Source organism: Nelusetta ayraudi, unplaced genomic scaffold, assembly GCF_046127955.1.
Source record: "Nelusetta ayraudi isolate G7.1 ecotype Tasmania unplaced genomic scaffold, CSIRO-AGI_Nayr_v1 ptg000017l, whole genome shotgun sequence".
In the NCBI taxonomy this organism is placed as follows: Eukaryota; Metazoa; Chordata; class Actinopteri; order Tetraodontiformes; family Monacanthidae; genus Nelusetta; species Nelusetta ayraudi.
Window position 1 is genome coordinate 7,639,729 of NW_027466067.1, and position 23,941 is coordinate 7,663,669.

A 23,941-nucleotide genomic window follows, 5' to 3' on the forward strand; every position below is an offset into this window, starting at 1 on the left:
ACGGGCTGGAACTAATTTCAATCCTGGAATGGACCGGTGGATGCAAAGACAATCTCTCTCTCTCCCTCTCTCACACATGAAAAAAGGGAGCGAGAAACAACAAGCGCATCGGCCATTTTCTAGCTTCATATGAAGCTTTGACTGAACAGATCACAGCAATAATTATAATGACATGATTCCTCCTCTGGTTGCCGTCATCATGAAATTCAATAAATGTATTATCTGAATCCTTAATGAACCCTTTTAATGGTTTCACTTACAAAAATTCATCTGTTATTTGGTTCTTCATTTTGAAGCTGGTTTTGTACTGGTGCAAAACATTTCACGCTGATTCATCTAGTGAAATGTAGTTTCACTAGACTCATCTAGTGAAACCTATCTATCTGTCAGAACAGTAGTTTTACCGTTCTGACAGCTAATGGTTCTTCGTTTGCCTAGCCACTGCTTCAGCAAAGGCCCAATGTTTGTCTCTCACAGCTAATACATTGACAATAAATAATACTCAAATGCATTAACCTCTAACAATCTTTTAAACAGTTGGGTTCCGTTACTGAACCAAGCTTCCATTTCAGCATTTTTATCAATAAGGTGGAGAGTGAATATTCTGCCTGTTGCCCTTTCAGACATGATGAGGCTGCTCAATGCATTCCACGTCGCACCCTTAAAAAACGTGTTAAATCTTGTAAAAAGCCTCCATTAGGGCTTCACAAATCAGAGGTCCCGTTTGATGCAAGGTGCCTCTTGCTCCCAGTCACCTGCCATCTTGCACCACTATTACTAAAGGAAGCCCACCAGACAGTGCCCTTAATAGGAAATGCAATGAGTGAAGAGTGAACTTTTTTTATATTGACCTAGACAAGTTTTGCTTCAACCTGAATATGGAAGAAGCAAAGCTTAATAAATAACCTCATATTGCACACATGCAAAATCGAATTAAAAAAAAAACCAAAAAACATGAAAATTATTGAAATGTAAATAAAACAGTATGCCTGTTTTTTATTTGCAGCCTTTGATTTAAATTTCAACAGTAACCTTTTTCCACTGCCTAAAAATAAATTTAAAAATACCAAGAATAAACCAATTAACTAATAATAATTCTTCAATGAACGTGCAACTGTTTAAGTCCAGGCCTTGGAGAAAGAAGAAAAAGAGCATCAAGAAAACATTACTAATGGTCTGTTAAAATGAATTGTCTACCAGAATACCAGCAGAGCATGCTGGGATTTGTAGTATTAGCGGTACATGTGCTGTATCATAACAGCAGGTCAGCTGTAGTGGTGATTTTGTATTGCCTCGCAGGCCAAATATAACTCCAGTGCGGGCCATGTTAGGCCCGTGGACCACAGTTTGACACCTATGTGCTAGCACCAGGTTCTGGTTAAGAAATCATGATGATTTCGATAAACGCAGAATGATACCACACTACATAGTCCTTAAAAATCACAGTCTCCCTCTGCAAAAGTTCAACAGTAAACGTGGTAATTATGCGTTTGCAGCGTGGGGGGGGCCATCCTACCTTCTATGGGTGAGGTTTTCAGGCGGCGGCAGATCCCTTGCACGTCTCCGTACGTGTCCTGGATCTTGTTGACGGCCTCGGCGCTCCGCAGCTCCATAAGATCCCTCAGATCTGCCACGGAGATCCCAAACTCCTTGTCATTGCCCTCTGCGACCGAGTTCCCCGGAGGGTGGTCCGCCGTGTTGTTGGCCATGTTGCTTCTCTTCTTCTCAGCAGCGGGGGGTTGGGACTAGGGGAGGGGGCGATTTCTGCGGTGTCGCGGCTGTTCCGTCAGACGTCTCTCAGTCGGATGTGCGCGTTAAACGTAGCGGCTGCTGAAGACGTCTTTCGTGGCTGTCACAGGACGCAATCAGAGAGGCTGGGCTTCCAGGTTAGCTCCTGACCAGGATGGGCATGCTCCTCTCGGGTTACCATGTAAACCAGGAAGTAAACATGTTCTTGCCACTGCAGAGAAAACAGAAAGAGGAAAGCAGACTGTTACGGGCCAGAACCAGAGAGGAAACGGTGTAGAAACACTCGGTGGATAAAACTATCAGGTCGAGACAGTTCGGTTCCGTTCAAATTTTAATGAATAGCACATACACCAATTAGGACAATTAGAGGAAAGTTTTTTTTTTTTTTTTTTTTTTTTTTTTTTAATTCTTTGGTTATGAAAGAGGTCTGCTGAATCATGAGGCTCATTATGAGATAAATTGATTATCCATTTACCCAGCGCCTCCGAGACACACAATCAACAGGAGTGCCCGACCACGTCACTTTCAGCTGGTTTAATTCAATTCATGCTCGACAACGAAAGGAGGGAAGTTAAAGCAGATGGATGTAAACCTGTCTAAAAACTCAGCAACACCGCCCCTGCCCCCACCACAAGATACATGCAGACTTACTGCTGAAATCAAATAGTTTAAATTGTGGTGAATGGTTTTACTGGTTAAACATAATAAAGAAATAGAAAGTGAGGAGAAAACTTGAAAACGACAGGATCAAATAGTCCATTTGGGGTTGCCTGTGCTCTCACACCTCTAGGCCAGTGTGTGCATGTGTGCAAAGTGCAGCATTCCAACCCATCAACACCAATTGCATAAGTGCACATCAAAGGGTGCCCTCCATTTTTCACTGCATTGTGCCGTCACACACACACACAGGCACACAGAGCAGCTAATGTGAGATGCAGGATTCTACATTGTGGTGGTTGTGGGTGACGGAGACAATGGCCAAGGTCAGTGGTTGTTAACCCAGGGGTCACACACACAAAACCAAGTGGTCGATCTTTATTATAATGAGACTACTACCACCACCACGTGGTGGGGATAATGTATTCATCCCAATTACTGCTGTTCATTTATAACACGATGCTATGGGATTTTCATCAAACGGATCATCCTTCTGCAGCGTGGAAGTAGATTCTGTGCATTTCAACAATTCACTTTATGACAACACAGTAATTGGGCACGGAGGTCCGGTATAAGCACGTGGTTCCAGGTAATGTTGCATGCAAGCTATGAAACGTCTTGAGCAGTGGAGGGCAAACCTTTTGACTGGTGGGGCCACAATGGGTTCAAAAATTTGAGAGAGGGGGCCGGAGCAGGAGCAGATGGATGAGTGTTTGGCGACCCACCTCAGAGGAAAAGATAGTGGGATATGTAGAAAACATCTTGCTTTAATGAAATATTGAAAGTCTTTGAAGCCTCATAGTGTTCAGAGCTTTATTGAAATGACTCTTACAACACTGAAAAAAATGCGTGGAATACAGCTATTTTATGTCTCACTTACTATTAATAGAATTTCTTCAAGTTTGGCGGGCCGGATTAGAAAGCTTAACGTGCCGCATATGGCCCCCAGGCCGTAGTTTTGCCCATGCCTGTTCTTGAATGTGTAGGCGTGAAGTCGTCCTGGTACTAGCAGGAAGCAGCCTTGGATGAAGGGAGTGGTCAAACAGAGCCAGCGAGGCAGACCATTAGAGCGCCAGCGGGGCCTCTCTACATCTCCAACTGCAGGTTGGCCGGTGGGATGCTGCCGTTCTCCTCATCAACACCAACGACCCTCAGGATAAGCGGACGAGGCCACGAGTGCGCCGAGCAGTTGAAGTGGCGCAAGCCTTCGCCGCTTATTAACGAAGTCGGCGCACCCACTGCAGCACAAAGGTGAGCATTCCTATCTTTAGACCTTCACGACACACCTGCTGACACCCTCACACACTTTTTCTCTTCCCCTCCCATGTCATGTGACCAGCCATGCGGCTGTGTCGCCGTGCTCTTTAAACGTCCTTTGATGAGCACGTGTTTAATTAACACAATTTAGAGCCACACACACACACACACACACACACACACACACACACACACACACACACACACACACACACACACACACACACACACACACACACACACACACACACACACACACACACACACACACACACACACACACACACACACACACACACACACACACACACACACACACACACACAGAATAAACTTGCTTCAGAGTGAGATGGAGAGAAAAATATTTCCATCACATGACAGTCTGCAGATCGTTGGACACAGTCGCAGGTTCCCTTCAGTAATAAATCCACTTTTCTGCTGAGATCGATTCGTTCCTGTCCTGTTTTCAGCCTCTCCTCTCATCAGAGTCGACGTTGGCCCAAATTTTGAAACTCCTGTAATAATGTTGAATGATTCACACATCTGGTGTACCACACATTTTGCTCAGACTTGATCAGATTATGGAGAAGTGAAACAACGACGATGTGGCCCAGCTGAATACAGCGGCAGAGGAAAAGACCAATGCATGACATATTGCAGCTTTAGTCACCTGACTGGCCACGCCGCCGACGCTGTTCAGGGTACGAACAAGCTACTGGTTGACCGGCACAGCTGCACATTGGACCCAACGGGTCGTCCTCCATCCGCTGATTCTCCTCTGAACCTCTTTCTCATCAGGATTACAAAAGAGAAGTTTTCCACAACAACAAGACTTCATACAGCCCCTTTAAACAAAGATTGCTAGTCAAACTGTTTACTACCCGGTGATAAAGACCAATCAAACAGGCCTCTGCGCTTCTTTTAATAAACACACATACAATAAACAGAGCCACAACAACTACAGCATTGGATAGCCACTGGTTAGATATGCAGGAAAAAAAAAGTCTTTGGGACACCTCATGCATTTGTTATGTACTGTATTGCGCTAAGAGGCAGGCCCAAGTCTCTAAGTGCAGTTTATTTCAGTGCAGTCGCCAATATTCACCCACATGCATCACGTGCACTGTCCAGCTCAGAAGTGGATGTGTCAGCAAGAGGACATCCCTTGCAGAACATCCAGAATACAACAACTATAAGCATTTTGTTTTCTCATTAGTTTGCGTGCCTCTGATGCAGGCAAACCATTTAATCACAAAAAAAAACCCACAAATACTTTATGAAAATTATTGGGACCGAGGAAAATTAGCAGAGGTCATGCTAATCCACGTATCCAAACATCATCTATTACTTCCTTGATACTTTTTCTTGAAGATCAGCTCGGAAATTTATTTACACGGCTCAGTTTCTTTTATCTACACTTTGAGCTCCAAACACCTTCTTCCTCTGTGGAGCTCAGCCATGCTATCTCCTGGGAGAAGCGCTTTGTGCTTTTAGGCCTTATCAGTATTCACTATTGCCAAGCTGTGTGTGTGTGTGCGTGCATGCGTGCGTATTATTTTTCCAACCAACTCCGGCATTACAAAGAGCATGTGAAATGACAGCTGTTGCTTGGCAAACAGCAGTAAAACGGCAGTGAACGGGGTGGGAGAGGGTGGTGGTGGTTACTTTCAATACCTCACTGTGATTCCCAGGCAGAGACGGAGCAGCCTGCAGTTATGGGGAAGTATTTTCTCATTTCGGAGTCCCGCCCTGAGACCTGACAGATCACCTCGGTGTCCCCGTGACAGACAGTGTGCCTGCTCTCTGCTCATCTTATCTGTTTGTTATCCACACCGGCTAAAATTAAGTTGAAGCCCCCCCGTGTGTGTGTGTGTTTAAGCAATGTGCACATGAATAAAAACCTGCAAAAATATATTTAAAAAAAGGCAGAGCAGACTTAATATTCACACACACTGTGCAGGTGAACCAGAAGGTTGAATAATTTCATTGCCGTGCTTTACTTTCACACGGTTGAAATGATGTAACTTTATTTTGACCGACTGAACCCTCACACTTTCCGTCTTGCCCCGCTTTGATATAATGTGCAGATGGAAAAATCTTTTTACAGCTTTATGGCATCGTGTGTCATAAAAATGTGTCACTTGCTTTTGGGGGAGAGAACACTGAGCAGATGACTGACGCACACACACGCACGATGTGAAAATGTGTGCCGTCAACTGACCAAAAGGAGCTAGAAAGTCAGGACTTGAGACAAAGACGGAAATGTGAAAACCAAAGACACTAAAGCAGGACAGAAACCAAACCAGAGGGGAAACTGAAACGTTCTTCTGGACTCCAAAGTGTGGAATTAAAGCAATCGCTGCAATGTAAATGCATTTTTCTTTTTTCCCCCACTTTCTTAATCTCACCAGCAGATAGCTTGATTTGCATTTGCATAAATTCACCCAAGTGACACAAAAAGAGACTGATCTTGACATAAAATCAAGAATCTTCATGCAACAGATTAAATCTGTTATCAATTTTTCAGTGAGTCCAACTTCTTGCCAATCAGGCAGCAGTGAGAGTTTAATTTGCCTGTTAAAAACTGAGCGACAGGGCTAAATAAAAAGCATGAACCTGCAGAAGTGTTTAATGTCAGAGACACACACACTTAATTAACGCTTCAATCTGTCTGCTAGTTAAAAATAAATAGATGTTAAAATCAAACGAAACCCTTTTGACAAGCGCACATTTGGCCTATTCAGAGGATTGGTTTCAATTCATGAGAAAGGTTTACTTCTTCATTTCATTCAAATAGACCATCCCTCTGTTCAGCCGCTTTTACCCCCCCTTCCTTCCTTCCCTCCCCCCCATCCCTCCTCCTCCTCCTCCTCCCCTCGCTCCTCTCTGCCTCTGCAGACACACCTGCTCTGCATACTAAACCAGCAGCCTGCACCGCCCTCCTGCACAAACAGTCCCACTATGCAAACCGGCTGCTGGCCACACCCTCCGCCGCCGTGAGCAACTTTTGTCCCGAATGCGTTCAGGACGCGCCGATGTACGCAAACGTCCAATAGAGTCGGACTGCTGGATGCAGGCAATTCTCCACACAGGGCGCACTTACCAGTTGACTGTGTGTGTGTGTGTGTGTTTGGTCTAGACAAGGACATGTGTGCACGAGAGAGCAGGAGGGAGGGAGAGAGGGAGCCTGCCAGACTGAGAAACGAGAGAGAGAGAAAGAGCCAGGCCAAGAATGCAGGAGACCACACCCATGTCTGCAGTCATGTGACCCGGGTGGAAAAAGGAAATCCCCACACTGCAGAGAGATGAGGCAGAGGTCTGGAATGCCGAGGATGAGACGCACGCGCACAAGCACACACACAGAAACGCACGAGTTCGCCCCGCAAAGTTCTACGGCGCCTTGCCGCGTTGCTGCCTAACAAACGAGCCTCTAATTGCGGCAGAAAAGTGAGTCACGGCACGCAGCGCTGGAGGTGAGACAAAGCTGAGGCTCGGCTATCAATCTTTACATCTGGTCAGCTTAACGCAATGGAAGTGTGTTTGCACATCGTTGATGCTCCAGTTCACACAACTACCCCCAAGCAGAAGAAGAAAACGATTAAAGATCTTTTTTTTCCCTGCATCATTTACATGAGTTTTCTCTCCCAGCGACGATGCGATAAGAATCACTGGCAACAAACATTGGAACACTGTTCTGAAGTTCATAACATGTAAATATCTCGTCTTTTCACTTTCTTCATGATTAGAATTTCCCCTTTTCTTTTGCACTACATTTTGCTGCTGTAATTATGCAAATTCCCCAATGTGGGATTAATAAAGGCATTCCATTTTATTTTATCTCTGAATTTCACACTGAGGCACCATTGAGCAGACAGAACTACTGGCATATTATTATTTGTAACTCTCCAACGGTAACACGAATGCTAAAGGAGCAGGTGAGCCTGACCGGTAATGTGGCACTTTCTAATCAGGGCGACGACAGAGGTCGGTGCATCAGCATGACATCTTCAGGGCGACAAGCTCCCTTGGTGTGCCCTGACCACTGTTTAGTTTTAGCCCGCCGTTGAGTCGTCCGTTGCGTTTTTCTGTCATCTTCCGCCCAGCCGCTCACTCACCCACAGATGAGAAACACGGCGTTGGACGTTGGGATGATAATGTCAGCAGAGTCGACCGGGTTGTCATCTCGCAGCTCGTGCAGAAGCAGCTCGATTACGGTTATTAAAGTCACCCACCGTGACCTAATGATGGACAGGCGTAAACCACACAATCGACCGGCTGATGTAAAACAACTTATGCAATGTTTACCGTGTGTGTGAGTGCACTAATTGCAGTATTTTGGGGAGGAGATGTGCACTACTGAGGAAAATTGCAGTTTTTTTTTCTCTTCTTTTAATGGCTTACCATTTACTTGGCATTTAGGATTCCTGCTTACCGAGTCAACATTGACGGGTGTTTTAATGTTTAAGCTTGAAAGTTAGCACAGTGCATCGCGGTGGCTTGTAAACATGTCAAAATCACTTTATATGCTGTTATATTGGAAATTGCACACAAGGACCACAAACAAATATGAGAAACTTCAATTGATTTATTCAAGCCTTTGCTTACAGAAGAAATACACTCAGTTTCATCTATGGCCACAGCAGGTTCTAAAATTTGAGGGGACCAAATATATCATGGGCTATGTAGAAAAAATGTGCTTTAAGGTCAATTGAAAATGAACAAATGCGATAAAACAAAGTGTCCAACGATATTTAGCCCTTTATTGAAATTACTTTCAGAACACTGAAAATGTGTGATAGTTATTTTATTACTTAATTATAAATTTAATTTCTTAAAGTTCAGCAGGGCTTGATTAAAGTTTAAACAGTAAATTTAAGTTTAATGCGCTGCATATGGGCCCAAGACCATAGTTTGCCCATTCCTGGTCTATTGCCTTCTTGAGGTACTTGTCCGTACAGCAGTGCAAAACGGCCCTTCACATATAAGTGAAAAATGCCATACTACAACCACCAACAACAAGGGTGGGAGGCTGAGGGAAAACTTGATTAACCATACAATGGCCGTTGCTGGCCTGCAGGCGTGGGCGTGTCCGTTTCAGGCCAGTTCAACCACCGCAGGACGTCACTCAGAGATCCTGAATGCTCATCTCCAATTTCTCCATCGTCAACGAACATTCAAAGCAGAAGAATCGCCCTTCGGTCTGACACGGCTGCCCCCGGACCTTTGTCAACAAAGGATTTATCTGGAGCTACTAGAGCCTCACATCCAGCCTGCAAACAGCGCCTGGGGGAGGCTAAATCCAGAGTGAGTTCTCTCAAAGCCCGTAGCTAAGCAGCAGCTGCGCCTCTCCACTTCAGCCGTAGTCCTCCACCACAGCGCGACACGGTGTCAAAACACACAGAAACAGACGCACGCTTCATAGTTTGGCTTTAAAAGAAGAATACCATTCCTTAGATTCCTGATCAACCGGCTGAATCAGAGGACAACCCAATCTATTGTGCTGCTGTGTGTGAGCTACGAGTACAAGTATGACTGTTTGCAGGCGTGAGTAAGAGTGTACTGCCTTGCGGGGCAAGTGCCAGGTTCAATAGAGTACAGATCTTTGTCAAATGTTGTCCTACACAAATTTCAAGATTAAAAAGAAAGACCTGCAAAGGCAGAAACATATGTAAATACTGAAAATATATATATATATATTTTTGTCATTGTAATTTCTTCATTTCCTTCTAATTCACTTATTTTATTACTTCTCTTTGCACCGTCTATACTGCTATAACCAGGCAAATGTCCCCAATGTGGGATAAATAAAGACATTCTTATTCTCAACAACATTGTACTTTGTGTATATGACCTGATAAGCTGCGTTTCATTACAGTTTTTATAAGTATAATTGCGATTTGCAGGGTGTTTCTATTGAATGGTGTGAAGCGCATGAGTAAAAACGAATCCCACAGGTTTTTATGACAATGTTTGCTTTTGTTTGTTTACGTTTGTTTGCCGTGAAGAATGGTTGTTATATTTTCCTCCTTTGATTACTTGTAAAAAATGTTCTGTCTCCACCTCTGTGAAAAAAAACACGCCATTTTCACTTGAAGTGACCCTGTACATCACGTCCACTGACGTGTAAAATTTCCATGACACTTTTGCAATATACCTCTATCGATACGTCTGAAAAACTGAGTGTAAAAACCGTTCCGCGATATGAGGTTTTTCGAAGTTTAGGTGTTTCCATGACCTATTTTTTATTGCGATATTTAGGTTTCGCTCAATTCTAGGGGTAATGGAAACGCAGCCACAGTCCGAGTTATACATGGCCGAGGTTTGCTATGCAGGGTCATTATGTTGAGAAAAAGTGCCCAATCAATTTAACTATGCAAGTGTGGCCCACCCAAGTGAAATCAAGAGCCTCCTCTTCAAAATGAAGTATGGACACGGTTAAAGGGTGGCTAATTCTCAGATGAGACGCAGGCCAGAAGTCCAGTGACTAATCTTTGGTCATCCAAGCCTGCTTCCTGAGAGGAGATAGCAATAGGGGAGAGCCAGATCTGAGCCAGCAACATCTGGAGAGCATCCAGAGATTCAATAATCCTGTTTACAGCCCCAAGCCCGACTCACTCATCACTGGTGAATGCTGGCCCTTAATGTTCAAACCCTGATCATATTGCACTCAGATCTGCAGCGGCCTTCTCAGTCCCAGGTGTGTGTGCATGTGCGCGTGTGCATGAGGGAGATAGAGAGAAAAACAGTCAGATAAAAGCCACTATTGTTCTCATACATGAAGGTAAATGGGCAGCAAAAAATAAATAACAAAAAAGCTTAGATTTAGAGCATCGTCTGTTGGAGAAAAGCCTAATGGACAATAGTGTTTCATTGCAATAAAGACATGTTGCAAGCAATAAATCAAAAACAACATGTCTAGTTGATTTCAAATCGAGGGAAATGCACAGAGTGGGAATTGCAGTCTGGTTGTAACAAAAGAAACCGCAATGCGAAAGAAAGTTTTTTGGGAAAGGAAAGAAAGTGCAAGGTGATTGGGTGAACCACCTGTATCACACAGAAACCGACCGACCGTGTGACCTGAGGGCGACCTGAGCTTAACAGTTGCCACTGCTTACAAGTCATAGCAGCGTCATCTCGAGATGTAACTCTGGAGCGTGGCACACTCGCTTCTTGTACCTTCTGCCTCTTTATCCATAGAAATAAACCTGATGAGTCATTTAAGGGAAGTGAGACGGATATATAAAAAACAAACAAAAAAACACCTTTGAGGTGGACGAGATGGCTTGCACTCGAGTTGAAATCAAAGTGCTCCAGCTGCAGTCCCTGTGAAGTTATAGTTCGGAACAGGAAAGATGAACATTAGAATGCAACAAGTCATTTAATCCTTAAAAAAAAAAGTGTGTTTTTTGTTTGTTTGTTTAAGCCATTATTGATGAGTAAATGGAGCCTAATGTCTATAATGTGCGTATAGGGACAGAGACGGAGGGTAGGTTTTATTTTGAGAACTCGAGCTAAAGAATCTTGGAGTTGGAGACATTTATATCCGCAGAGGGAACCACTCGTTTCCCACAGTGTCTGCCATGTTAAATCGCAGTGTTTACACAGCAGTTTGAGCTAACCAAACACTGACTCAACGCGACCTTTCGCATTATTTACCTTTAAATGGCCACTAGTTAGACAAAAGGATAAAATAAAAGCAGCTGTTTGCAAACCACCAATAAATCATGAAAGAAAGGGGAAGAGGAAAAAATGGAGGAAAAAAAAAAGAAATGGGGCTTGGGTCTCAACAACGGAACATCAGAATAAATATGGACCGGGACTTCTTCCAATCACATCTGAGAGGAAGCCAGCATCAGAAACCACTTCCCCATTTTTTTTCCTCCCTCAGAGAGAGAGAAACTGCTGATCACTAATTTGAATGCAACGCGAAATGCGAGACTAAAAAGTGTGTACGCATTCATTTTGTGCCTTCCTGATGAATAGCAATGTAGACTGAAACAGCAGTCATTTCACTAAAAGGCCGTGGGAGCAGCAGAGCAGCTCTCAGGCCAGACGACCTCCTCAGTCCAGGCTGTTACCAACGTTTGAGAAATTTTCTTAAAAATACTTATAGATCTGTGAAAGTGTTAAAAAAAATAAGTGTTTATAAGATTGACAATCAAATCAACATCATCTCTTTTGCATTGTGAACGAATTAGAAAAGTACCATTAATACACAAATTCTCCATTTGAAATTGCACCGTTTGAAAATAAAAGGTGGCCTCTCCAATCGGAGCTTCTAATCTAATCTCAAGTTTGACAGAAGGATCGTCTGATCCTCTAGAGTGGCTCTGGCTTGGACCAATTGTGCTAGTTTGCATCCTACCGGTGCATTACCACGAGCGACACGTCACCAGCGTTTTCCTGGAGGGGTTTAAATATTTACTCTACGAAACAAGAAATGCCACTCTGCGGTCGCCCCGTACCGTCAGCAGTCGGTTTTATTCTACTATTGCCGTCCTGATCGTTTCTCTCACGGAAAAAAAGTGAAGATTTAACCAACTCTAACTTTGTTTTTCTGCGGACCAAAACGCGTTGCATGTTCCTCAAGGCGCTGCTTTTAATATTGAGAGACAAAATCAAAAGATTTTTTTTTTTTTTACCCCCAATTTGTGATTCCAACAGGAAATTGGGAGAATATTGTTTAATAAGTCAAGGGGGAATTTTGGGCCTCACAGTGAAATTACAGGATTTGATTAAATCCCTCTGGTATTTATGCAGCACACACCCACATATTTAGTTTTGCTGAGATAAACGCACATTATAGAAGATAAAAGTGACTTACTGCCTTTTTGCTGCGTCCCAGGATACAATTAAAGTGGAAATAATAGAGCGTGCCTACCTCTGTGTCAACAGTTTGTCTTTGACCCCATTTTTACCATTTACCATCAAAGCAGGGCAAAGCCAAACCTGCGAGCACCCTGTTTCGATGGATTGGGAAAGCGGTCGGCACACACAAAAAAAAAAAAAGCCCAAAGTTGTACAATTCCTAAAATCATCAGCAGTTTAAGTCTTTGGTTGTTTTACAGAGTGAAAGATACAAAATCTGCGTTTGTCTGTCTTGTTCCGTAAGAAATTCTTGGAATCAAAAGTGTTGAACATGTATTCATACATATATTCATGCTGCACCTCCTATTCCCTCTCTGACCTGCGCGCTCTTTGAAGGGGGGGGTTCCTTTGAAGTGCGTCAGCATCTGTTCAAGGGAGTCCCTCCCAATTAGTTATGAGGGCTAACAAGCTCCAAGCGGCTTTGATAGAGCCCAGGTGAAGGTACCTGTAGCAGGGGTTTAGAGCCAGTTGGCCTCCTCCTCCGGGGCTCCGTACTTAAGAGGTGCGGCCTCAAAGCAAATCCACCCCCCTCCCACGGTGCCAAATTCAAACAAACGCTGTTCAAACAGGCAGAAGGGTTTAAAATTGAACGTCAACCGCTAACAATAGTAATCCTTGCAATTTTTTTTTTCCACTGATTCATCAGTTTCCATAAACTGTTGGGAAAGAGCTCAAAGAGGAAACGAAACAGGCACATGACTGGGGTGACAACTGTTGTGGTCAAGTCTTTCAAAAATACTCATTTGATTTGCTCAAATGAATCAAAGAAATATGTCGCAACAGGTCGCAGACAAATACAGGTCGAACTGTTCCCATTTTTGGGGGGGGGCCGGTGGGGGGGATTTGGAGTAATTTTCTAACATTGACAAGACAAAGGCACAGACAAAGGTTATAACTCCAATTTTCTAGTTAGCCGTGTAGTCAATGCCCACAAAACGGTGTTGGGGAAAACACTCAGCTGGTAGAGATCAAGCCATTTCATTTTCCTTTGTTCTTCTATTCACAAATGGCCCAGTGATAAAGCACACTTAATTGCATGCCTCAGTAAGCTGGCACGCCACAGTTCTGTTCTGCGAGAAGCCATAGGTCAGCTTTTAGGATTTTGGCTGTCTGTTGTACGTACATACGGCAAAAAAAAAAACAACCAAACAAAGGAGAAAAAAAAAACTGTTTCAAACAGCAGGGATCAAACTATGTCCCCACAGTCATCAGCAAAGCAGCAAAGTAATGTTGTCGGACTGCAAGACCTTATCAAACAATGGAAACAGGTGGCACTTTGGGGTATTACAACACTGCGTTGGGTTTTTTTTGCTTTTGAATAAGTGAACAGTCTTATGCTTGCAACACTTTTTGCTGTTGAGGACATGACAGTGCTTGCAGCAGGTGCTGCAAGTGTTTGTGTGCAAGACATGGAGTGTGTTTCTGAATGCCTGTACCTGAGTGATAAGTGATAAGCAGGGTTTGCAGATAAATGGCAGAGCAACAGAGCTTGTCGAGGTAAATGAGCAAGATGAAAAGCTAAATGGATGATATCACAGGCTGGAATGACTTGACCCGCTCTAATTTTTGACATCAGGTTCACGGTACTGTCACTAAAGTTCCAAGAACTTTAGCGTGTACATGTCTTCCTGTCTTCCTGGGTCTTTTTACAGTACATACACACTTGTGGTGCTGCATGTTAAAGTACAATGATTGGCAAATGGCTTTTTAAATTGATCAGAATTGTTAAAAAGCAACACTGCTTGAGCCTGAGCCCATCGCCATAGGCCCGTTGTACTGCTAGCACTGGGTACAGTTGGCAGCTTCCTGCGCTAAAACTGCTGCAGCTGCCAAGATTTAGAGCCACTTTGTTTTCCCTTTATCAAGAGGGAAATGTGGGACCATTACTTGAACAGGCCTCTTTGAACTTTTGGTTTATGTTCCACCGCTTGTCATCACTTGCGCTCCCAATTCCTCCTCTTTCTGTCACCAACTGAAACATGCTACTGTCCAGAGAGACGGCCACAAAGCTGGAAGTTGCCCTCAGCTAATCATCAACACTGCTTGCATCTATTTGGGTGCGTTTACAAAGATTATGACTGCATTTCATATGCATTTACAACAGCCACACTTTGGGGTACAGCTGCAACACATCTGCAGCCTCCGGCTTGTCCAGCTCCTCAAGTTGAACCTGACTCGGTTTTGAGTGTTAAAGTGCACGTTGGGCTGTAACTGAGAGTTTACAGGCACATCGCTGAACACAACCAGTAGTCAGGAGTTCTAGAGCTGGAACGCGGCTGGGTGGTGGAGTTGTCGAGGTGCACGCTTGGCCAGGAAGAATCCCAGCAGACAAGATTGAAGAGTCACTTCAGAGCGTGCAACTTAATTACGTAGAAATTTAAAATAAAGAAAAATATAAATATATCCACGTCCATTTGCACAAACCAATGAAAGCATGTTGCAACATCACAGTATCTAACTAAGACTTGGGGCAAACTATGCTACATATTGACTGGAGTGATGGATGTCAGGAAACGGGTTCTTCAAAATTCAAGCTGTTGGTAAAAAGGTCAAAACTGTCCAAGTGACTAATAGTCAAGAGGAAAACCTTCAGAAAAAAAAATGCAAATACAAGTCTCTATATCACACACACACACTCTTTTTCGCTATAGAAAGCGAAAAATCATAGAGCATCAAATCAACAAGTGCAGACCTTAAACCAAGAATGTGTGAGGTCTCAATTACAGAAAATGGCTCATGTTCAATAATTTTAGTATTGATGGAGCGCAAAAGCATTCATTAGCTTTGCTCACAGCAAGGACCAACGCTTTGAAGCAGCACCAGAAAGCAGCGCTGCTTTATATGCGAGGTCTGGTGGCACTGTGGTCATATCGGCCACCCCACAGCGTGGAGGTCATGCGGGCAGTTTCCAAGGGCAGGACGGGCCTTTCTGTGAGGAGCCGTCGTGTTCTCTTCCTATGTCTGCGCGGGTTTCCGCAAAGTGTTCTGGTTTCCCTCAAGATCAAGACGTGCATTCTATGGTGAGCATGCAGTCGGTGCCCTCGACCAAATGCACTGATAAAGATCTGGATAGGGCCCTGGGGCGCTGTTCCCCAGAAGACGAGGTCTCAAATACAGAGAATTTCCCAGTAGGCTACATTTCTCAGCCAGCAAGACCAAAGCGGTACTTCAGTGTCTTTATTTATACCTATAAAATAAAAATGCTACACTTGTGAGCTGTGTTAAAGTCATGCTGCAGTTCTTCACTCCAGTGTCGAAGGCCTTGGTATAGAAATAATACAGATGGTCCTTTGTTCGGTGACCTAATAAGCTCGTGTTTGCTGCATTTGTGGGACATTTTCGTGCCTATTGTGCAGTGAAATGCCCAAAACAGTTTGCCTCTTCCAGCTCTATGCTGTGAAACAGCACATTACTCAGCCTCAGATGACTGTTGGTGCTGCATCTTGTGACTGAGAGTGCAGACAGGGGGAATAAAGGCTTCACAGTCTGCCGTTTGTGAGACTGATAACCAGATGGAGAACAATGTGGCACCCGGAAAGTTCACAGTAATAATGAGAACGACTGTTTGCCAACCCCCTCCCTAAAACATGTGTTGGCATTCAGGGACAGCAGGTAGGGGAGGGTTAAGATCAGATTTTAAATAAGATAAATAAAAAGGTAGGGTTAGATTCTAAGGTTGTTGGGGTTTTTTTAAATTTCAATGTTTGTTGCACATCATACATTTAAGTACATTCATTACCTTCTTACAGGTACAAACGTTGCAAGTCAACAACAGCAACAGCTGTGTAAGTTTGACGCGTTCATTCACTCTCCTACAGAAATGTTGGTGTTGAATTCTTTTCAGAAAGTCCTCGTGCTCAAGGGCACTTTAGAACGTTCAGGTAAAAAGGCACCTGATAACAAGCCGTAAACGCACCGATGACCTGTTCTATTCTGCGCTCTTACAGCGAGACGGAAACACAAATAGACGGAAAACGTTTGTTTTTTTACACACGGTCAGTCATAAAACGTGAATTGTACTCAAAGTAAGACGAGAATCCCCATGAACACGATATAGCCTTGTCTTCCAGACACAGTCACCCTGCTCCTTTTCTGCTCATTTGCTTCTGTTGAACTTTGATATGAAAAACCACTCATTTGCTTGGCACACATGATCTCAGTGCGCCTTTGCCAAAGGGCTGCTGTCATTTAGAGTGGAAGAAAAAAAAAAAAAGACACTCATATCTCAAACCATCGAACCATGAGATCTGGTTCTAGTTTTGAGTCACCAAGTTTCAATGGCACGGACATCAATATATTGGTGAAAATAAATCAAGTGTTTTGTTTAAAAGACTAGATGACCCCTTCTCCTTAAATACCAGCGGAACGAGACGGTCGCTGTTCTCATTGTGCGTTTCCACACATTTCATTTGGTCCCAGTCTGGAGTGCCTTGGCTGTGACAAGCAGAGTCCGTGTTCAGTTCTGAGCCCCATATTTTTGAGTGTGCGGGCTGTGATGAATGGCTGCATGCTGATTGTGTTCAGTCACCGTGGCCAAACAGGGCCACTCCCAGCCGTCCAACACAAACACGGCATTCCGCCAAACCATCTCCTCGCACGCACACACATGCACGAAACCAGGGTTTGAACATGGTTCGGACCGGACAGGAGTAGTGTGTGCGCCAGAATTCCCTGTTGGCAGGGGTCCCAGTGAGCTCAGTATCACAATGACAGCAGGAGAGAGTGCGCTCACAGCGAGGAGCCTCTGTGGCACCTGCAGCCCGAACAAGAACAGGGTTCCCCCCCTACCACTACCCTCCCTTACCCTGGTAGCCACAGAGATCCTGACTCGGCTTCCCCAGGAATTTATATACGCGCACGAGCCGCACTTGTATGCAAGTACGCATTTATAGACGCCTGGGTTTATTTTATGCAACAGCAGGAGGGACCGTGCGAGGCCCACAGCACCTGTCAGCACAAGCAGAGGGAAGTCAAATCTCAACGGTTGCCAGCACAGCATGAGGAAATCATCGAGCCTTCACTTCCTGTTGGCCTTCCATCCGCCCTCCATCTGCTCCCTTACTTTTCTGACCAACGCCTTTCCCTCTCGAACACGCAGGAAAAAGCACACACATACACACACGGCCGTTTGTGACAGTGCTGTGATCTGCACACTGTGTGTACCAATAATGCCGCCTTGGCCAAGCATCATCAGATTACAACGAGAGCAACAACACAACACAATATGAAACGAAATACATCTTTCAATCCTCAGATGAAACACAGTGTATCATCGTCGTATCACCCGGTCCAACCCTGGACATGATTGCTATCAACAAGGAAGCACAAAAAAAAACAAAAAAAAAAACGCTAAGCCTTGACCTCACACTTGCGCATCGGCAGCCTTGAAATTGACAGTCTTCACGAGCAGCGTGAGACAGCATGATTAAATATTCATTTATATTTATTTGCATTCCGAGTACTAGTTACTACCTTTATTTCAAGTGACCGACAAGATGCAATGTTAAATACAAGTTCCAGATTATGATGACATAAAGCACTAACTGAGTCCGTTCACTTACAGCTCTGAACAAAATGTGTCAGTTGCAGCAGCCAGTTGGTAAAAAAAGAAAAGCTTCTCCTCACTGCAGCATCCCTTTATAGGTCTCTCATCTTTATCAGTTGTTAACATGCTGCAGAAGGATGCCAAGTTAACTGGCAGTGTTCGATAGACACCAACACACAGTCCTCGCCCAGCTGCAGAGCTGAAGATCTAAATTACACTGCAACATTCTCAGCCGTGGCCCCGAGTTAGTCGACTGCTTTCTGTTTATTAGGGTCACAACAAACATTTATTTACATGATTAAAAAATCTGATTATACCATGATTAGTCAATCCATGAAAAATTCAAGAGCTACTGTTAAAAATTTTATGAGCCAAAAATTACATCTTAAACTGGCTTCTCTCCGTGATTATGAATGACAAACATTTTTTTAACCAACATTTTATGATAGATAGAATTAACACATACAAAAAAAATCAAATCAATGTAAATATGTAATTTTCTAATAATTTTAAGACATCTAAACTGAGGACTTTTAGATTAAACATGCATACATATTTGCATACCAATAATTCCATATCTGCAACTGTTGCAATCCACTCACTCAATATACTTAAAAGAATCATGCAAACCCAGTAACACACACGCAAGCACGCACACAGCGTTAAAGACACACACCCACATGTCACAGATTTGAATGTGTCACTGTGACAACTTCACCTCCTGAAGATGTGAAAAGTTAAAGTTAGAATGAAAAATGAGCTGCAACAGAGACAACAGACACATTTTACGATCTCTGTGCAAAAGCAAAAGCCTTAAAACAAAAGGGTCCACATTACTTCTTTACTTTAATTTCCAGATAAAACTGAAGCTATGTTGGACCTTTCACATGTTTGAAAGGAGACATGGTGCAGTCTGAGGGTGGCATAAACACTGTGCTCACTGTCCAGGTGGAGGTACCCGTGTCATTTGTGACTTCGCAAAGGGGTGATTTTCAGAAATGTGCGTCTTGCATGCCCTTATCAAAGGAGAAGCGGGCATTAAAAAAAAACTTAAAGAGGGGCTAATTTCTGTGGCCTTCAGCGACAGGGTAGAGTGAGACATTGCTATACAAAGGTAAAGTTAATTTGCCATAATATGGCGCTATAAAGCTGAATACTTGCAAAATTCATTAGCATCTAAGGATTTAAAATGTTTAATTATTTTGAGAGTTCATTGGCAAAATTCTGTGTCAAACTTGCTAAAAAATGTCATTAACTTATTGACAACTCAAATATTGATGTGAGGCAACAGTGGTGCTGATATTATTTTCCAAAAGGTAAAAAAAAATACACATGTATATATATTTGAAAGAAGGTTACCTTTTGAGGGATTCCCTACAGGTGTTCTTGAGAAATCAAACTCAGAACATATAACAGACAGGCATAACCGACAGAAAGCATTGCATCTTCAGTTGCTGAGGTCTTAAAACAACACACCCTGAACAGCAGCCTGCTTTTGCCTCTGAAACAGTCCACGTCCCAAGAAACCCACTGGTGCTCTCAGCTGCTAAAGCTGCTGTTCAATCTCCATTCTGCAACAACACCCTTCACTATCTGTCACAGACACAAAAAAAAAAACCCTCCCACAATCACACCCACTAAACACCTGCCAACCATCTCTCACACGTGCAACCACAGGCGTTATGCAAGTGTGTCAGGGGGACACCCTCAGATAGCCGAGCCGCGGCCGTCAATCCTGCTGACGCCTTCGTGTCATCTGTGTGCAAATACTCCAAAAAGCAACTGCAGGGAATCCATAACGACAAAGAAGTGATCTCAGCGAGGGACAGCCAAGCCCACCAAGGAGAAACAGAATAGCCTGCCATCTTCTCTATGCGCACATCATTTTAGCCTCATCGTTTGTGGTCAGTGTCAGTCAGCTACCTGCTGAATAAGCCTGAAGCATCACTGCTGTTACTATGGTTACCTGGACTTTAAACTAAATCTCGTCGTCTTGCCGAGTGGAAGACTTGGGGGTTTGGTGAGAGGGCGCACACCAAGAGTCAGACCTCATCTTAATGACCTGGTCATTAGCAACAGACCGGACCCATGGCTACAGCGAGAGCTTTCAGCCGTTTTGCTGAATCTAGTCCGAAACCAGTCAACGTTACGTGCCCGTCTTAACCCGAAAGCAACCTGCTGCATGTAAACGAAAGGTCAAATACACATATGTTTAAACATTAAACACACTTGGGTTCATAACTGCAACGGAAAAATATTCTTCCTGCCAGTGGAGTTATAAAAGAATGATAAAGGCCAACAGCCCTATTATAGGCACAAACATAGACTCTGCAGGGCAGAGCGCTTCCATGCCTTAAATATAGGACTGAGTCATCAATAATGCATATGGACTTGCATAAGAGACAAAGTGTGTACTGCTGCATTTGGTTTATAGGCAGGGATTCCACCAGGAAAGGGGTTTTCACATTTCAGTTATATTTGAAACCTGAAAATTGATCTCCAGACGGGTGTCAGGGTTCCAGCTAAATAATTAATTTTCTTATACATGTTGAATACCTATTTCTAAAATATTTTTGCACAAATATCATGAAGTCCTTTGTTTTTGAATTGCATATTAGTAAATATTTGTCATGGTTTTGTGAATAATAGGGATTTGACCAAATCATTGGCAGCAAAATTAGAAATTGTTTCACTTAAACAAATGAGTGTGGTATGCAATCTCAAATCTGAAATATGAAAAATATCAATAATGTCATTCCTAAAGTCTTCTTCATATTGATACCATCATTATATAAATATGCTCAAAGAGAGATGTTTTTTTTTTTGCTATACCAATTCTATGAACACTTCCATGAAACAGTATTTGGCTGGGTACATGTGGGCTTGCAAATATGAACAAAAAGGGATTTGACAGATTAACAAACATATGCCGACAGAAGACTTGAAACAAATTACATGTGAATTATGTGGTATGAACTGTGACGAAATGTCGCTCAGTCAGATTCCAGTACACATGTCAATAATGTACATCAGCGAATCACTAATTACCTGCTCTCTGGTGTGAACATTACCTGTCAATTCTCAACTAGCAAAAACAAGAGCATTTTTCCCCGTGCATAACAAGTCAGCTCTTCCCCGTCTTTCAGACCCAGCAAATAACATTTGCAGTGTCGGAACCACCAAGAATTCGACCATTTCCTTGCAGACGCATATCAGTGTTCTGGCTTCCATCACAAGGAGCCTTATGTTCGGTTAAATTAGCAGCTGAGCGTCGCAGGAGGAGCAATGCCCTCGTTTGGAGGTCACAAGCTGAGGAGGAGTCTCCATTGTGAGCAGAGATGCGGGATCCCCCTCCTTCTTAACGCAATAAGGCAGGACACACCCAGATAGAGAAGGGGAGGAGGAGGAGGAGGAGGAGGAGATGGACGAAATGAGAGGAGAGGAAGAAAACGAAGCAGCCCCTGCAACTGAAGCTCATCCGCCCATCTTAGAGGATGACGCAAGGGCGGTTCTTCGCTAGATGAACGCCCGTTCATTAAAATGGAAAGAGCTTGTGGAGCTCGCTAAATTCCCCCCCCCCCCCCCCCCCCCCACACACACACACACACACATCGTTCAACCGCCGCCTCTCGTAACGATGACCCGAGAGAAGCAGGAACACACCATGCACAATGAGATGGCTAAATGTGGGCAAACCACTCCGACAAGCTGAACAAGCTCGTCCTGAAGGAGCCGCATTGAAGGACGTCAGGGGGGGGGGCACACACGACGCGATGAAGAACAGAATAAGCGCAACAAGCGCAGCAACCGGTGTTAGGAGGGGGGGGGGGAATGTTTGCTCAAGTTACCGCAGTCCGTGTGATTTCATGGCGACAAAACGCGGCTGATCGGTAACCAGGGGAAGAATAGGTCGGAAACAAAACAATGCCGACAGAGACTGTGAGCAAACAGTTTCCAGACACTCGGTGCCATCCACGGGCGGTCCGTTTCCAACCCCTCGCCACTGCAACAGTCGCTATGTGGCCGCTCTCCGGCTCCTCGGTGGGGGAGCCGTCACAACACCTCCATTTAGAAATCAACTATTTAATCTTCTCGCGTACGTAGAATAATCAAACTTTGTATCCCGTACACATTTGACTGACGGTCGACACAGACACCGGTCTTATCTTCATTTCGGCTTTTAAGCAATGCCATGTATGCTTTATATATCCGAGAAAAACGGAAGATTTTATCGAATGCTAAACGGGCGCATCGCGATAGGTTTAGGGGCACCAGTGAGCACTGCGTAACAAGTCTTAAAGTTCACATTTGACCAAAAGTTCGCCGCGGTTCGATCAAGTATATATGCGGGCTGATAAACTATTTCACAAGGTCACCGCGTGGGGCTTTTACGGGCAGTTTTTGTGCCCGGTCGAAGAGCGACGTCCATGTTCAAGCATGCCGCATTTTTTTGAACAGACTTGTCAGTGTTGACTGCAGACAAGCGAGAGGCGGAGAGGCGCGTACCGGGGCTGTAACCTAGCTTCACTGTTGGGAACGCAGCATTCGAGTTTAATAAAAACAGAATTCTAACGTAACACGGAAATGAAAACCGAAATGACGTCGAAGTGACACAGAGAAGGAAAGTAGAAGCGCTCAACACCTGTAGAAAGAGAAAAAAAACCGCACCGGACTGTTGCTAGTAGGTCTTAAGTCAAGGTAAAAGCAGCGGAACACCACCAATGCAAAGCAGTGCGGACAACTGGGGACAAGACAGTCTCCTCCTCAACAACAAAATGACTCAAACATGTACAAAAGGATTTGCTTCTGGTCGTCCGGCCACGAGTGAGTGGCATTAAATAATAGCAAATAAAGTTTAGAAGCGGAAAAGGAGGGTGAGAAAAATGGACGTTACCTCCACTCGGGGAATCCTCATCCAAATCACGTCCTGCGGTAGCGTCGTCGAGGCAGGGCAGCGTCTACTACAATTTAGAGGGGTTTGTCCATTTCCCACTAGGGCTCCGCCAACTTGACAACTGCAGTCGTGGAAGGGGGGGAAATAGAAGGAGGGAAATGACCGACGGACTCGCTGCTGGTGTATGGTGGCGGGGAATTGTTAACGTCTTCCTTTGTCCCGGTACGTTGATTAATAAAGCAGTTTTCGTGCGGAGTTAATCAACTGGCATAGGCATCAGCTGCGTGCCCGCGAAAGGAAAGCCTCGCGCGGACAGGAAGAAGGAAGCCGCTCCTGGGGGATGAGCCAGGCAAAAGTGAATAAAAATGATAGAAAAAAAATAATAGACTCCTCTCTCTTTCCAGGAAGATAGACCGAAGAAGGAAGAGGTTGTGGAAGGGCTCTCTGTAGAAGAGAGCTGATCCGGTAAATGGGGGGCGGGACGGGAGGGGGTCTGGTGGCGTGTTTGTGTTGGTGAGCGGTGGGTGGAACTGTCGAGGCGGGGCGGTGGTGGTGGTGTGGCGGCGGCAGATAGCTCCGACACATTCAAACGGGACCGGAGAAAATAGCCCGGCGTCCGAGTCTGGGTCCTTACCGGACTGTAAGCTTGGGGCGTGGGGGTGGACCTGTACCGGAGACCGCGTTTGAGGGAGGGACTAGGTCGGGATTACCCTACATTTAAGGTGGATCTATGAATTTATAAAGGTAATGATGAAGCAGCAGCAGAACCCCGCAATCGGGAGCATCATATCAGCGCCCCCAGGGTGCGGGTTGTGGCTGTTATCTATGGGAACTGGGTAGGAAGAAGTCTGAGATAAACAAGGAGGAGGACATTTCATCCGGGTTAGGCTTGGGAAACATGTTGGGAGATACGTTGGATATGCATCTAGCTCACTTGATGTCATGTAGAACAAAAAAAGTCACGTTTGAGG

General features: G+C 44.3%; 1 protein-coding gene across 3 annotated transcripts in view; it reads right to left on the reverse strand.

Moving 5' to 3' along the window:
- LOC142887461 (plasma membrane calcium-transporting ATPase 1-like) overlaps positions 1–23,577 on the reverse strand; it is a 70,171-nt gene extending 46,594 nt beyond the window's left edge. Inside the window, exons 1-2 of one of the 3 annotated variants that reach the window (XM_076025128.1) lie at positions 22,971–23,576; positions 1,517–1,960 (exon numbers count right to left, since the gene is read on the reverse strand). In XM_076025128.1, coding sequence (XP_075881243.1) covers positions 1,517–1,709 — 193 coding nt within the window. In that variant the 5' untranslated portion in view covers positions 1,710–1,960; positions 22,971–23,576. Of the gene's footprint in view, positions 1–1,516; positions 1,961–22,970 lie in introns of all 3 variants that reach the window. The other 2 variants (XM_076025126.1, XM_076025127.1) reach the window with 2 other exon arrangements.
- Positions 23,578–23,941: the final 364 nt, after the last annotated feature.